Genomic DNA, 16,292 nt, shown 5'->3' with positions numbered 1-16,292 from the left:
ACTAAAAACATTTTTTTGTTGCCTTGTGTTATTTCAGCTGTTATTTACTGTGTCTGGAAAATGGCATTTGGGGTGGTTGTGTAGGTACAACGTGCCCATCTAAAATCCTGGTTTTGAGTAATCAGCTTAAGAAAATCTCTATATATAATCTTCATTTGGATCTTGATCTTTGTTTGTCCGCGAATGAATTAGAAGAAGAAGCACTAGATGGCAGTAGAGAGACAGCTAAAACATAGGCATTGCATTAAGAATCTCCTCCAGGCTTATACTACTGAAGACTGTAGTACTCCAGTCACACCTCAAAACACAGACATTCAAACTAAACAAATTGTTGTGCTTTACATTAACTAATCTTTATATATAATCTTCATTTGGATCTTGATCTTTGTTTGTCCGCGAATTCCACGCATGCGTAGACCACCTTCCAGTTTAGTACGTTGTTGTTACTCATGGATGTCAACAATGTGCCGGAATAACGAAAGGGGTGGTGGACAGTGTTACGCTGGTTAGCTCCTGAGGCCTGGTTAGAGAATGAGATTGCCGAAGATAAAAGGTACGTGCCTACGTAACATATGATTGAAAGAAAGACAGTGGGTAAAATGAATGACAACGTAACAGCACGTTCCGGAAATTATTATTGTTACGTTGTAGCCGGTGAGTGCTGCGCGTCTCACAGTTGTACCGTGGCTTGCTCACATGTCAGTGAAGTGATCTCTATTTATGCTTTAAAGAGCCTGGATACCTATGTGTCCCCCTTTTATAACCATTGCTCCGTGTATATTGCCTTACTCTTTGGATTGCCACAAAGCAACCTGCGAGATTGGAGAAAGGTTGAGAAGAGATCGTGAGAGGAAACGACAGCGTTGTGAAAACGAGACGGACTGTGAACGGAGAGAAGCAGAAATGCTCCTACACCACCACATAATTACTATTCGGACAGTGATTCCGAGTAGGCTGTTCCTATCGAATCAATGTCCAAGGGTTTTGTTTTGTAATTTTGTTTCCCTTATAAAAAAATCATAATTCTGTGCGACGAAGGCCAGTTCACGACTGGCAGCCGCGTTTAAACAGGGAGCCCTTCACAGACAACTTTAACACGCGCAACGTAGTTGGGCGCACATGGCTAGTGAATGAATAAAGTCCATACCCTGGCACATTGCTAGTAAACAAACATGATAGGAAGAAGAAAACAGATTAAATACACAACACCCTCAATATAGACCACGAAAGCACTGACCTTATTTAAATTATTTTGATAAATCTCATTCAGTCGCTTGACATATGCATCTCTTTTTTCTTTGATCAACCTGTAAATAAAATATAACATTAGACAATTTTTGCAAACACGATTGGAGAACGGTCATTACTGAATTATCACTAAAACCCATTTCATTTGAACGTCACTCTTGCTACATTCAAATGGATAAAATCATCATATAGTGTTCCCTGAATGCACTGCTTATCTCTCAGTATCGGAGAGTGCGGACATGTTGCATGTTGGCTGGACGTACACATATTTCACTGTACTCTGTGCTACTACTAGTCTTCTTGGTTCAGCAACAGTGTCCTGAAGGTCTTTTCCTCTGTTTTGTTGTGCTAGTGCATTATTAGCCTTTTCTCTCTACCAATTGTAAGTGCCAGGGGGGACAGAATGGCATCCCGACCAGGAAGAAGGGTGGTTCCTTACTCAGATGGGAGACTGCGAGGGAAGAATTTGGACGGACAGGCATCCCTGCTGGGGTAGTCCCGGATACCTTTCCAGGCCAGGAAGATCTAACAGAAGGACAGGGAAGAACAATCTCTTGGGGCCATGTAGTCCCCCAATACATCAGATGGCAGCATCACTTAGGCATCGCTCATATCTATACACCTGCAGGGCACCTGATGAGCAGCCCCGTCAGGATATATGGTTGCTGCCAGAGGCAGCTGTCGGGAGAGGACTCTGACCAGGAAGTGCTTCCACAGTGTAATCATGTGACATTGGAAGTACTGCTGGGTCTGGCAAAAAAAGAAACCACTCAACCCCAATCGAAATGATTTGGAGTCAGGAGGTGGAGGACAAGGCTTGCGTGGAGAGTAGAAGAGAATTAAAGTATGAACTGTGCTTGTGAGTGCTTTTGTAAAGAACGAACCTGAAAATGGTATTTACTGTATAATAAAATTTACTTTATTTTGAACCCTTGGCCGACACGGAGATGCAGTGGTAGCGCTGCTGCATCACAGTTAGGAGACCCGGGTTCGCTTCCTGGGTCCTCCCTGCATGGAGTTTGTATGTTCTCCCCGTATCTGCGTGGGTTTCCTCCCACAGTCAAAAGACATGCAGGTTAGGTGCATTGGCGATCCTAAATTGTGTTTGGTGTGTGTGTGCCCTGTGGTGGGCTGGCGCCCTGCCTGGGATTTGTTCCTGGAATTGGCTCCAGCAGACCCCCATGACCCTGTGTTAGGATATAGCGGGTTGGATAATGACTGACTGAACCCTTGGCTATGTATAGAGTGGTCCAGATCTAACTATGCAACTTTTAATGCAATGCAATGCAATAATTGCATAGTTAGATCTAAACCATCCTGTATATGCACTGTGTTTGGAGTCTGGGGCTCAGTGGAAGGCTCACATCTGTCACACTATATAAATGAAATTGTATGTTAACAGTTTCAGATAACATTAAATAAAAAAACTGATTAACTTGCACAGTTTCAACAGGCGCCTGTATATTGTAATGTATACAAATAAAACTGTTTGTGTTTGTTTGTCTCACCTATCATGCAAAAAAAATGGCTGAACTGATTCTCGTTCAATTTTGTATGTGCATTGTTTAGTCCAACTTAAAATATAAGCTTCAGGTCATATCGGGAAGGGGGGAGCAAACCCAAAAAACCAGCACCGATTTGGGGACTACAATTCCCATCAGTCAGCTGGAGTATGCTGGGGCTAGAGGAAGGACGTCTTCAGCATGCAGTTTTGAAGCAGCCAAAGTGTGATCTTAGCAAAGTCCATAGGGACATAGAGTAGTGTTTTCTAAACAATTTTATTATCTCACCGGGTTACATCTTTTTGACTTAATTGTGGTTGGGATTAGTCATGCTGAATTTCCAAAGGCCAGTTTTTCCCCCACAACATTTATTTTTTCTTATACCCACGCAACACCAGGTACTTTAGATAGTTTATAATAAAACCGCATGATTTAAGCAGTAGCAGCTTAAACCCATGTCACAATAGATGACTCTTCCAGCGATTTCCAGTTGTAGTCTTCATTTACATAATCTTAGCAAGTCAAAGACAGTTGGCGACACGTTCCCGTGACATACCAACAAATAAGACCAACTAGTTTGCGACTGGCTAGGATATAAGATCACCCCGTTTGATTTTCTCTCCAGTAGGAGGGGCAGGCTGTGCGTACAGGAGAGCTGACCGCCAATGTCTGCTCATCTGGATGTAACCATGCATAGAATGTAGGGACAAGAAATTTGAGAGACAATCGTGTCTGTTTGACGTCTTGTGTTCTACATACTAAAAGAGAATGAGAAAAAGAGCAGAGACTGTGGCTGAACACACCACAGCAATTAAAGCTTCACATAGCGCTGGCTCTGTGAACCTCACAAACGGAAGAGAAGCTCGTCTGTCTGATGCTTTCTGCATACCGTGGCAGAATGGAAAAATGAAACAAAGGTATAATTGCTTAAAACTCGCTGCAGCTGTTAACCCTTCTTGCAATGCTGGCTCCGTCAGGTAACTCGCTATTGACTGTCAGAAAAAGGGGGACGAGTACGACTGTACTGGACAATTGGTGCTCAATCGGTAAATGTGACACGGGGTGTGGTATTCAGTCATGTAATCTGACATGGTGGAGCAACGAAATCAGCAACTGTGATGGCCACATCAAAAAAGTCTCATAATGTGACTTTGGCTTTAGTTTCTTTTGTAGTTAATAATTTAATTCTTTTTGAGAAGTCAGTTAATTTCTTATCAATATCTGCTTTAGGCAATTTAGCATATTCTTTACCAGGTTTAGGCACATGAATGGTTAATCCTAATCTTTTGTGTTTCTTACATATGAGACATAGGATATTATTTTTCTGAATTATTAAGCAATTTGAAAAAAAAAAAAATGAGATGAATGACCAAACGCAGTCTAAAAAACAGTCATCTTTAGAAAATGCCATGTTGTTTTCATATTCTTTGCACTAAACTGTTACGCTGTCTGCTCCTTTTCACCCTTAGCAATATTGGCAGGCGAGCAAAAGGACTGGGATGCCACAGGACATGAAAGTTCCTCCCGCCTTATCTTAATGAAATTAAATATGCCGTGCTTTCCAAACTGCTGTAAATTATGCCATCATCACGACTGGGCTGAATGTCAGTCACATAGGAGATGACAGAGGTCATCAGGTGGTCCCCTCTCTCTCTCTCAAATGGTGTTTTGCCAGAGTTACGGCTCACGACACCAAGAAGGTTTCAACAATGCGTGTGACGTCATACATGCACTGCCCTCCTTTCTGGATAACTGAGGCTCAGCTAATTCTAACCCATAGGGGTATTGTAAAATCATTACTATTATAAAACTAACCCACTTTTTCCCTGCATGAGCCTAATCGGTCAACCTCAGAGGTAAACTCTAGTCAGGGTCACACAAAACAGACGTACTGTGAGCTTATCTCGGCAGCCTCTGAGGTAAACTCAGATTGAAGTTGTACCGGCCATGCTCATACTTATCTAAAGCAATTATCGAAAACTGTTAAAAACCCTAAAATTACTAAATAAGCCATCAAATCTTAAAATATAAACACATGCATCGTCAAACTATGCTTTCAATACATATCTCATTAAAAAAATAAATAAATAGTTAAAAAAATGTACAGTATCAATATACAGTGGTAATTCGTTCCAAAACTATGGATGCAACCCAAACGTAATTTCTCCATAAGATTGTATGTAAATACAATTAATCCATTCCAAACCGTACAACCTGTATGTAAATATACATTTTTTAAGCGCAAAAATAGTTAATTATACCATAGAATGCACAGTGTAATAGTAAACTAAATGTAATAACACTGAGAAAACCTTGAACAACAGAGAAAACTAACATTGTAAGAGTTGGCGCTAGACCCTTACGAACCGCTCGCTGTAAACTTTATGAGTTTTAAGCACAGGGGAAAAAAATTAAATGCCACTGTTCTTGTGAAACTTTTCAAACCATCCTCTACGGCCTTTAAATTCCTCACCTTCGCCACGCGAAGAAGGAATTTTTTTCAGCAAATCGCCATGAATCTTCCTGGCTTTCTCACATACGATCGCCTCGCTTACGCTATCCCCTACAAGTTGCTTCTCGTTCAACCACACTAGCAACAGTTTTTCCACCTCTTCCAGCACTTGAGGCCTCTGCTTGGTTAACACTGTAAGTCCTTTTGCAACATCAGCTGCTCTGTTAGGCCCTGCATACGTAAACAAAACAAAATGGGAAACGGAGAATGGGAAATCATTGGCGCGTACGAACGCGTGTAGGGAAACTGGCCGCCAGTGTTTTTGTTCGCCACCAGAGCGTGTGGTCATGAACAGATGCAAAATTTTGGCAAACTTATTGATCACAACCTGATTTGTACGTGTTCGGAAACGTTCGTGACCAGAGGTTCTACTGTATTAAAATGCTAAGAATAAAATTAAAAGCAAACCTCCTATTTAAATGAAACACCTAGATGTCTTTTCCCCACTCCATATTCTGCTGCCTTAGTCATATCCAATGGCTTCCTATCTCCACCACGCTAATCAGATTTTTTAGCACTTGCCTAAGCTGACTTGCTAAGCCGCCAGACTCTCTCTCTGTAACAATGTTACTAATCCAGCTACAAAGCCGCAGAAACTTACCTCAATATTCCACATGTGGGAAGCCCAACATTTCTTGGGGGCGTCAGCTGCCAAGTCTGCATATCTCGCTCTTCCTTTCATGCGCTTCCTCAGTTAATCCTTCCCATGGAAACATTAATTCAATGAAGTAAACTATTCAGTTCCTTACTGACCACAAGTTACACAAACTTCTTTTGGGCCTAGTAGCCTTGCATTACATTCTACATGAAGCTTCCAATCATTTGCCACACTTAATTGAGCCCCATTTTGTTTAGCCAGGCCTACAGGGACGTTGTTCTCCATCTCCGTAACAAAAATCTGCCTAATCATGCTTGTCTGCTTTACTGAATTTACTCCTTCCCAAGGCAAAACATCGTAGTACTTTATTATGCTTCCATGTACATCTGCCTTGGCTCAGACTAACTCTTCATCCTGACAGAAAGTGCTGTAGTGAAGCAACACCTGCACATAACACACAATTCAGCTCAGCCCCTGTCCCACATCATTATATTTTTTGGGGACATGAACACATCATAAATTGCTCCAGTAAGGAACTTCACCCTGCCAGACTCCATCTCCCATAATTCCCTCCAGTTCAGCCTTCTTTTCTCCAGGTTTTTCCAATTAAGCCACTGACCTTGCTTTCCTCGAGAAAGCAATTGTAAGGAAAGGACTTGAACAGAAAAAATCCTTTAATGTTGATGATATGGTGCTTATATTGTGTATAAAAAAAGACCCACATTCATCTATTCCATTAGTATTACAATTGATACTCATGAATCTTATATATAAAGCAGAGTACAACAATCTTGTGGTCTTGTATGTATGTTATCATCCAGTTGACGCTCAGTATGTTTCTGGTGTGCTTCGTAAAAGCAGCCGACAGTTTTATCATGAAAAATCCGTAGTATTATTTGTTTGTCGTTTAATGTTTGTTTTTGTTAACTATACAGTATTTTCATCTTGCATTATTCATATTGTAACAGTGTTGTAGTGGAAGTAGAATTAAATCAACCTAATAATAATATTAAGTTGAATTGATTTTTTTTCGGCATCAAAAATTCTGCATGTAAAAACGTATTACTACACCACAAAACAGTAATTAATATGTCAAAAAACCTTCAAAAAAAGGCTTCGCTCTTCCCATCGTTTTTACACTACCCTGAATGTATTCCACAATTATATTTTGATGAATATAGACTATTATAAAAAAAAATCTTGGGAGGGAGACTAGGGAGATGAGACGTGATCTTCTCAGAAGACAATCTGACGTCCCGCGAGAGACACTTTAATGTCACGCGAGACAAGGCAGTGAGACAACATTTAAAACAAGTTCACGGACATCTAACTTAGCAGTTGTTGGAATGCTTTTGGCAGACACGCGTCATGTGCTCCCAGCTCTTAAAACAGCGACAAGCAGAAGGCGCAGCTCGCCAGCCGCAGCAAGCCAGCCGATGGTCTGACCGCTCAAACATCCGCCTCTTCACGAAGCAAGCAGCAGAGACACGAAATGGCAAAAGCTGTACAGGCTTTTAAATGATAGACGTGCAGCGCGACAAACAGAACGCGCAGCTCACCAACAGCAGCAGCAGAAAGACAGCAGCTGATCTGACAGCATCTCCTTAGCGTGCGTTCAGCCACACCCCCTTCACAACACGAGCAGCGTTATACATCCTGCGAGAAAGAGACGTAACCACGCCCGGGGACGGAAATAAAGGACAAGTATTGTTTGAACAAAAGCTTTAAAGTAAAAGCGAAAATAATGCATATGTAACAATTCCCATGAAAATAACAATCTCTTTAAATTGTATATCCGGTAAACCAAACCCGGGGGTGGGTGAGCGAAGTGAGCAGGGGGCGGAGCCCCCTAGTATTATATATAAAAAAAGTAAGCAATTTTATTTTTAGCTACCATCTTAGCTAAACATCCTATGTTTATTGTATCCTATGTTGTTTTGCCTGCCTAAGGTAAAGTCATCCCTGATGGAGGATCCTTTCATCGGATTGGCTGGCCCAGCGCTGTTCAGCTGTCAAATGGCCAAATGGGGGAGGCCGCTTGATGGCTGAGGTCTCCAGGACTCTACACAAATCCAAATCATATTATGGGCTATCATCTACTGTTAAATTCTGCTCCGTACTTGTAAAATTTTTATACTGTATTGAGGATTTATTCTGTTCTGTGTACTGCATTGTATTGTATTGACCCCCTTCTTTTTGACACCCACTGCATGGCCAGCCTACCTGGAAAGGGGTCTCTCTTTGAACTGCCTTTCCCAAAGTTTCTTCCATTTTTTCCCTACAAGGTTTTTTTTGGGAGTTTTTCTTGTCTTCTTAGAGAGTCAAGAGGCAGGGCCTGCTAAAGCCCATTGCGGCACTTCTTGTGTGATTTTGGGCTATACAAGAAATAAATTGTATTGTATTGTATTTTGTGGATTCAGCAGCTCTGTTTTATTCATTGATGAACGAAATGTCATTTGTTTTGCAGCATCGTAGCTAACGTGTTGGTGTTACAATTTTTTCGTAAAAAAAGTAATAGGAAGTTCTTTTTTTCTTTTTTTTTTTTTTTTTTTTTAATACGGTCATAATCAAAAAAACTAATTTAATCAAGTAATCAAAATCGAAGGTACAGTATAGACCAAATATTTCCAGTTCAGTTGGCTTTTGCCATATCAATAAATACATCTCAAGGACAAATCAATTTGGACACAGCCTGTTTCTCACATGGACAACTTTATGTGGCATTTCAAGGGTGGCAAGTCCTTAGAACATTTATATATTAGCTAAAGATGGAAAAACTAAAAACATTGCATATAACAAGGCACTTCAGTAAACAATACAAGCACATTAGTAAGTTTTCATCCATCCATCCATCCATTTTCCAACCCACTGAATCCGAACACAGGGTCACGGGGGTCTGCTGGAGCCAATCCCAGCCAACACAGGGCACAAGGCAGGAACCAATCCCGGGCAGGGTGCCAACCCACCGCAGGACACACACAAACACACCAAGCACACACTAGGGCCAATTTAGGATCGCCAATCCACCTAACCAGCATGTCTTTGGACTGTGGGAGGAAACCCACGCAGACACGGGGAGAACATGCAAACTCCACGCAGGGAGGACCCGAGAAGCGAACCCAAATCCCCAGGTCTCCTAACTGCGAGGCAGCAGCGCTACCCACTGCGCCACCATGCCGCCCAAGTCTTCATTGTTTGTTAATTTATTTTTAAAGTTGTGTTTTTTTAAATTATATTTTTCTCAAACAACTTAAAAAAAAACAACTTTATTTTCCTCCTGGGCAACGCCAGGTATTTCAGCTAGTAATTAATAATTATTAATAAGAAAATATAAAGATCTCTTTAAACACAGCTTTGGTAGCATGATGGAAACCACCAAACAAGATGTCCTATTTCTTGCTTTAGTTGGGAGAACCCATAGGCACTTTCCTACTGCAGCAACTTTGTTATCGCGAACAAATGCGTCCCTGTACGATGTAGGACCAGGGCCACTTGTGGTCCCTGGTGACGTTTGTGTGTTGCGTTCCCACCGCATGACAGGAGCTGTAGCCTTTATACAAAATATGTGATATGCAAAAAAGATGCGGTGTGAAGTTCAGTACGATTGGGAGTTTACGGGTGACCTCTGCACCTTAATGTTTCAAAGTGATCACAAATTCACGAGGGAGATTACTGCTTTGATGCACTACATTGTGTGGCGCACCATGGAGGTGGGTTAAGAAGAGTGATGCAGTACAAAGTGCAGCACAATCGGGTGTTCACGGGTGATCCTTTCACCTTATTGCTCTGAAGCAATTACACGTTCACGGGGGAGATTATTGCTTCGATTCAGTGCTTGGTGTCGCACAACATGGAGTCAGATTTGAAGAGTGATGCGGTGTGAAATGCGGTGCTCCATCTTCACCGATAACTCTCCTACACCCAAACTACTAATAGATTTGTAAGATGGTGCCAGTGCTTGTAGTCAATCAATCAGAACAATTCAAAGCACAAGCTACACCCATGATACTTCCTATAGTTAAACGAAAAATACAAACTCTGGAGCAGGAGGTAAAAAAAAATTACCAGGAACTGCAAATAATAAGATGCTGTAGATGTTCTATCAGACGGTTGTGGCGAGCGCCCTCTTCTACGCGGTGGTGTGCTGGGGAGGCAGCATTAAGAAGAAAGACGCCTCACGCCTGGACAAACTGGTGAGGAAGGCAGGCTCTATTGTTGGCATGGAGCTGGACAGTTTGACATCTGTGGCAGAGCGAAGGGCGCTCAGCAGGCTCCTATCAATTATGGAGAATCCACTGCATCCACTAAATAGTATCATCTCCAGACAGAAGAGCAGCTTCAGCGACAGACTGCTGTCACCGTCCTGCTCCACTGACAGACTAAGGAGATCGTTCCTCCCCCAAACTATGCGACTCTTCAATTCCACCCGAGGGGGTAAACGTTAACATTTAACATTATACAAAGTTATTGTCTGTTTTTCACCTGCATTATTATCAATCTTTAATTTAATATTGTTTATTGTATCAGTATGCTGCTGCTGGAGAATGTGAATTTCCCATTGGGATTAATAAAGTATCTATCTATCTATCTATCTATCTATCTATCTATCTAAATGGCCCGAGTTTCTGTGGTGGGAATACTACAAACGTTCCTAAGTTTCTAAAAAGTCTCTGGTTCCTGTGGTGAGAAAGCGCACAACATTGTCAAAGTGAATATCCTTCCAAAGCTCCTATAACCTCTTTCAGAGCACCCCTTTATACATCAAGAAATCCTTCTTTAAGAAGGTAGATTCAATTGTAACATCATTTACGGCGGACTCAAAGTTTTCAGCGCCCTTACCTCTTTCACATTTTGTTAAGTTGCAGCCTTGTGATAAAAATCATTGAAATTCCCCAACAATATCATTGAACACTCATTACACCAGAACGACAAAGCGAAAATAGGATTTAAAAAATTTTTGCAAATCTATTAAAAATACGTTTCTCACAGATACAGCACAAGCTTGATGGAGGACAAAGCTACACACACACACCTTTTTATAATGGAAGTGGTGACAGAAGGGGAACATTTAAAGGCTTACAACTGAACATGGAGGCACAGCAAGAAAACAAAGCCACTGGCTACAACAGCAGAGGTGTTAAAAGCAGTGACAAATGAAGATTACTCAGACTTGCATGAGCAGACCTCTCTGTTTTGCATGTTTTAAACGTAGCATGGTCTTTCCAAGAAGAACTGAATAAATGGCATACAATAATAATAGCACAGATACTTTCACAGAGTTTTTCCTGTTACCTCAAACTGGCCAACTAAGCCGGCTTTATGCCCCGAGTAGGTGCATGGATGTTATAACTCACCGCCAGTTAAACTTGACATTGCTGCCATGAAATCCATAATCTTCATGATCATGAACGTACTCTGCGTGGACAGCCGTGTTCCACATTACCTATAATAAAGAAGCAGAAGGTAAAGCAGGCAACTGTGTGCATCTCTGCCAGATGCCTTATTAACTGTATGTACTGTACACTTCCAGGCAGATGTTTTAGAACACAACAGTTTTTATGGAAATGCACACGGTTTAATGTCTAAATGTTTCATGAAATCAAGGCATAGAACTTTTTTTTTTTTAATTTGCCATTGTTTATAAGTCATGAAATCATTAAGTGTGCAAAATTTTATTCAGATTTATGATTAATCAACCCTGTGGTGGGCTGGCGCACTGCCCAGGGTTTGTTTCCTGCCTTGCGCCCTGTGTTGGCTGGGATTGGCTCCAGCAGACCCCCGTGACCCTGTAGTTAGGATTTAGCGGGTTGGATAATGGATGGATGGCTGGCTGATTAATCAAAGTAGCCTACACCTTTTGCTGGTATAACAGCCAAACACATACATGGCATTCTTTCTATAAGGGAAATCAAATTGTGGTCAGAAAGATCTTCCCAATACTGTTGCAGAAGTTCCCACCAAGGTTATTATAGTTAACAAAAACTAAAACCAAAACTGAAATTATTATTAAAAAACATTTTCATAAATTGAAATAAAATAATTATCAAAACCAAAATGAAAAACTAAACGAATTTCCCCCTGGGATTAATAAAGTATCTATCTATCTATCTATCTATCTAAACGAAACTATTGAAGTAGTTGGTAAGACTAACTGAAGTAAAATAATAAATTTACTAAAAATATTTTAGTTTTCGTTTTTGAATGAATATTCTTGTCGTTAGTCTTTTTTTGTGATTTCTCTAAATAAAACATCTAAACTTCTATGGGTAGTAATGCTCTGTCCCATTTCTTTTGCTAATTGCCGTTTTCTTGGCATCATCACTGGAATATTGTCCAAGTAGAACTTCAGAGGGTGTAGTGCCACAGTCTGCTCCAACTCTGCTTTAAGACACACAGAGGGATTTTAAGTAATCAACACAAGTTGGGACACCTGTGCAAATTGTTAGCTTCAACTTCCAAGGCTTCATTTACTTGAACTGCTGCAAAACATCTGTTGGTTGTAACCTTTTAGTTGTTCCCTGAAGAAGGCCAATTTGTAATATTCTTAAATTTCCTTTTTTCACTTTTTGCTAACCTAAAATTTCAATTTAAACCTCTGCCAGTTTACTGCTTACCTTTTCACCATTGTGGGTGACTCATTGCATTTCACCTGCTTAAATTTGAAGAAAAACTGGAATAACGAAGTTGTTCTAAAAAACCTTTTGACTGATAGTGTATTTAAGTCTAATGTTCTTCTTTAGGAGACACACTTTACATACTGTCACACACGTGCGACTAGGAAGGAGCTGAGTGGACCAAGTGGAGGTAATTACCCGCCAGGCCAGGGGGTGGTGGGGTGCACTAAACCTACCTCTGTTATCTCTACAGGCCAAATACGGGGAAACCTGCCTGATTCAACATCACTTCCGGTTCCGGTGCCCAGACTGACGCCACTTCCAGTTCCTGCCAGATGAAATCACTTCCGGTTAATGGCTTATAAAACCACCATCTTCCAAATCCTCATCATTTCAGTCTTGGAACTCAACCTAAGCACATTACTCCTGTTTTCTATACCGTTTTACAGCCAGGGACAATATACGGGTGGCTGCCCCAAACCTTTTTTCATGTGTCGAGACTACTTCTTTTACAGTACGTGACTGCATGAATGACAGCAAAATCAAAAACATCAACATTTTTTAACAATATCTTGAAAATTCTTAGTTTATAAAATTTCAGCAGTTAACATTTAAGTAATATATGTTAGATTTATATCTAAGGTGGCTGAAATCCCAATGGAAATGTTAAAAGAGCTGGACAATATCATACTGAAGCACCCTTGGAATGGCAAACTAGTGTGGTGGTCTCCATATTCATGAAAGGTGACCAGAGGGTGTGCTCCAACTACAGTGGGATCAAACTCCTCCTCCCAGGTAAAGCCTATGCAATGGTGCTGGAGGGAAGAATCCATCTGAAGGCTAAGCCAAAGGATACAGGAGAAGCAATGTGGATTCCATCCTGGCTGTGGAATAGGAGACCAGCTCTTCTCTCTGGTGTAGTTGATGGAGGGTGCACTGGAGTATGAAAACCCAGTCTGCATGTGTTTTGTAGATTTGGAAAAAGCGTACGACCATGTCCCTCTGCATGTGTTGTGGGAGGTTATGCAGGAATATGGGGGTAACAGGGTCGCTTTTGCATGCCGTTTGTTTCCTATATGAATACAGTGTGACTTGGGGCCGAATACTTGGAGTTAAGTCGAATTTGTTCACTGTGAGTGTTGGGAGTCCATTAAGGATGTCTTGTCACCACTCCTTTTTGTGGTGTTCGTGGACAGGATATCAAGGCACACCGGAGAATATGAGGGTGCCTAGCTGGGGAGGCTAGGGGTAGCATCATTGCTTTATGCACATGACGTTATCCTCTTTGCCTCATCTGACTGTGACCTGCGTCATGCACTTGAGTGATTCGTTGCTGTGTGTGAAGCGGCTGGGATGAGGATCAGCACCTCCATGTCTGAGGTCATGGTTCTCTCTCAGAAAAGAGAGAATTGCTCTCTCCATATAATGGGGGGGCAGGGGTGCGGAAATCCAACGCCCGACTCGTCCGACACGGGTAAATTGACCGTCGGACAAGCATGTTTTTCTGGTTTCAGTTGTCCGCGGACAAGTGCAATTTTCTAGAGAAAAAATATTATATGTGCTGTGCAGGGCACATTTTACCACTACTTTCACATTTTAAACATTTGGGTACGTACTTTGTGCGGAAACAGTCTACTTAGACCAATTTGAGACATGAAGAACAGGCCTTCAATATTTTTACAAAATGACGGCTGATTTTTCAAAGGGGAAGCACTCTTACGGTCTTATATAAGTATTTTACCCTAATACTTACACGCTTGGAGATGCGGTCATTTTTTTCATGCCGACATTACGATGTAATCTGATGATTTTTCATTATAAATCAATAACTTTTATATAATTACCAGTAACGGCGTACTGCACGATAACATGCAGTGAATAAATACACTTGACTTGAGCATTCCTAGTCTTCATCCTCTTTCTCTGTACGTTGAGCATTCGTTTGCTCAGAGGTTGATGCGCTTGCTGCTTCCTGAGCAGCTCTTCTTTTCTCCACCGTAGCGGCCCGCTGCTTCTCTTCTTTCGTTGGCATCTTTTCACGTTAAAACTGATTGTTAGTTTTTGTGTTGCAATTACTTAGAATGTTTTCTTTAATTTTTCACTTAAACTGACACTTAAGTCTTCAATCTGCCTGAAGAATGATTAGCGAAGGTGGTGGGGAAGGTGGTGGGCGCATATGCATGCGCCTCCCTTAAAATCCTGGACAGACAAATGAACAGCCACGGTAGCGTATTATAGAAGAAGATTGATAAAATTCATTGTTTCTACATAAAAATGCAGTCATTTTACTTACAATACAATTGTTTTCACCACATAACAAAGCTTGTTTGGCAGTTAATCTTTCCTGAAATGTGCGATTTCGTGTAGGTTGTGATATATTGAGGAGTTAAGAAATTTATTGAGTGACAACATCAATTTTGATGAGCTGTCAATAGATCGTTTTTGATTAGTGAATATTTCATATAAAACAAGTTGGTTTTGCGCTGTCAGTTTATTAAAAATAAAGAAGAAAACATTCTAACGGTTTCCAAAGGTTATGAAATATCTATAAAAATCTTCACTGTAACTGTAGTATGCGAAACAGAACTAGTGTAGCTATAATGAAGGCATTGTTTATTTGTGAGTTAAAATAAGGGAATCTTTTATAAAATGTTCTAGAGCAAGATGGCAAAATACTACTCCCTGAAAGAACTTTTTTCAGTTTTAAAATGGAAGGCAATTTTGGTATCAATAAAAGAGATCAGAAAAAATAAACTATTTTTCACTTTTGTTATTTGTTTATGGACAAGTGGATTTTCTAAGTTTACTTGTCCGTGGACAAGTAGAAACAAATTTGATTTCCACACCCCTGGGGGGTAAATGAACTTCATGGAGGAGTTCAAGTACAAGTTCAAGTATGTCGGGTTAGGGTTTACAAATGATCGAAAAAGGGAATGGGAGATCATCAAGCGGATTAGAGCGGCGGCAGTTGTTCATGGTGATGAAGTGGCAGTCGAGTCAACATACAAAACTCTCAATTTACCGGTCGATCTCCATCCCTTTACTCACATATGGTCATGAGCTGTGAGGAATGACCAAAAGAATGAAAATGGCAGTATAAGTGGCAGAGATGCAGTTTCTTTGCAGGGTGGCTGGGCTGATACTTCGTGATAGGGCGAGGGACTCAGTGATTTGGAACAGTCAGAGTTACTGCTCCTCCTGATCGAGGTGGTTTGGGTAAGTCATATTGGCACTGCAATAGACTGGAAATCTACCCAGGGCTGCTTCCTCCCGTGTTTCCAGTACTTCTGCGCCACCACTTGATCAAGGTACCATGCTGCCCCCTGCGTTTATGGATTGAATGGCAGGTGTCCCAGATATCCACATGACCATCATCATCAAATTCTTCCATTTGAAGCCTGTAAACCATGAGGACTGCTTGAGACTATTTGTGTTAGGTAGACCATCCAGTGGGGACTGCGCAGGTTTTTGGCCTTGGGTCCCCTGCAGATTTTGTTTTTTTCTCCATCCTAACTCGAGTTTTTTTTTCTTTTCTGTCCTCCTGGCCATCTGATCTTCCCTTTTTCTTTGTTACATACTGTATAATATAATCTTGTCTATGTTTTATATATTAACTTCCTTTTTATTTCATCTTGTAAATTACTTTGAGCTACATTGATTGTATGAAAATGTGCTATAGAAATAAATGTCATTGTTGTTGTGTGCCCAGTGCTACCAGGTCAAGCTCCAACTCACCATGAACCTGAATGGGATTAAGCAGGTTTGAGAATGGCATGTCATGGTAATCTAAGGAGACTTAGAAACTTTAAATATAAATA

At 41.0% G+C, this 16,292-nt stretch overlaps 1 protein-coding gene across 1 annotated transcript in view; it reads right to left on the bottom strand.

Annotated features, from left to right (window-relative positions):
• The window catches only part of gsr (glutathione reductase), an 81,467-nt gene that overhangs the window by 43,939 nt on the left and 21,236 nt on the right, over window positions 1–16,292 (bottom strand). The window contains exons 3-4 of the mRNA XM_028805816.2: window positions 11,215–11,303; window positions 1,238–1,307 (exon numbers count right to left, since the gene is read on the bottom strand). Of these exons, the coding sequence (XP_028661649.2) occupies window positions 1,238–1,307; window positions 11,215–11,303 (159 nt within the window). The remainder of the gene's footprint in view (window positions 1–1,237; window positions 1,308–11,214; window positions 11,304–16,292) is intronic.

Source organism: Erpetoichthys calabaricus, chromosome 7 (assembly GCF_900747795.2).
Source record: "Erpetoichthys calabaricus chromosome 7, fErpCal1.3, whole genome shotgun sequence".
NCBI classification, from domain to species: Eukaryota; Metazoa; Chordata; class Cladistia; order Polypteriformes; family Polypteridae; genus Erpetoichthys; species Erpetoichthys calabaricus.
This window is presented reverse-complemented; position numbering and strand designations above follow the sequence as displayed.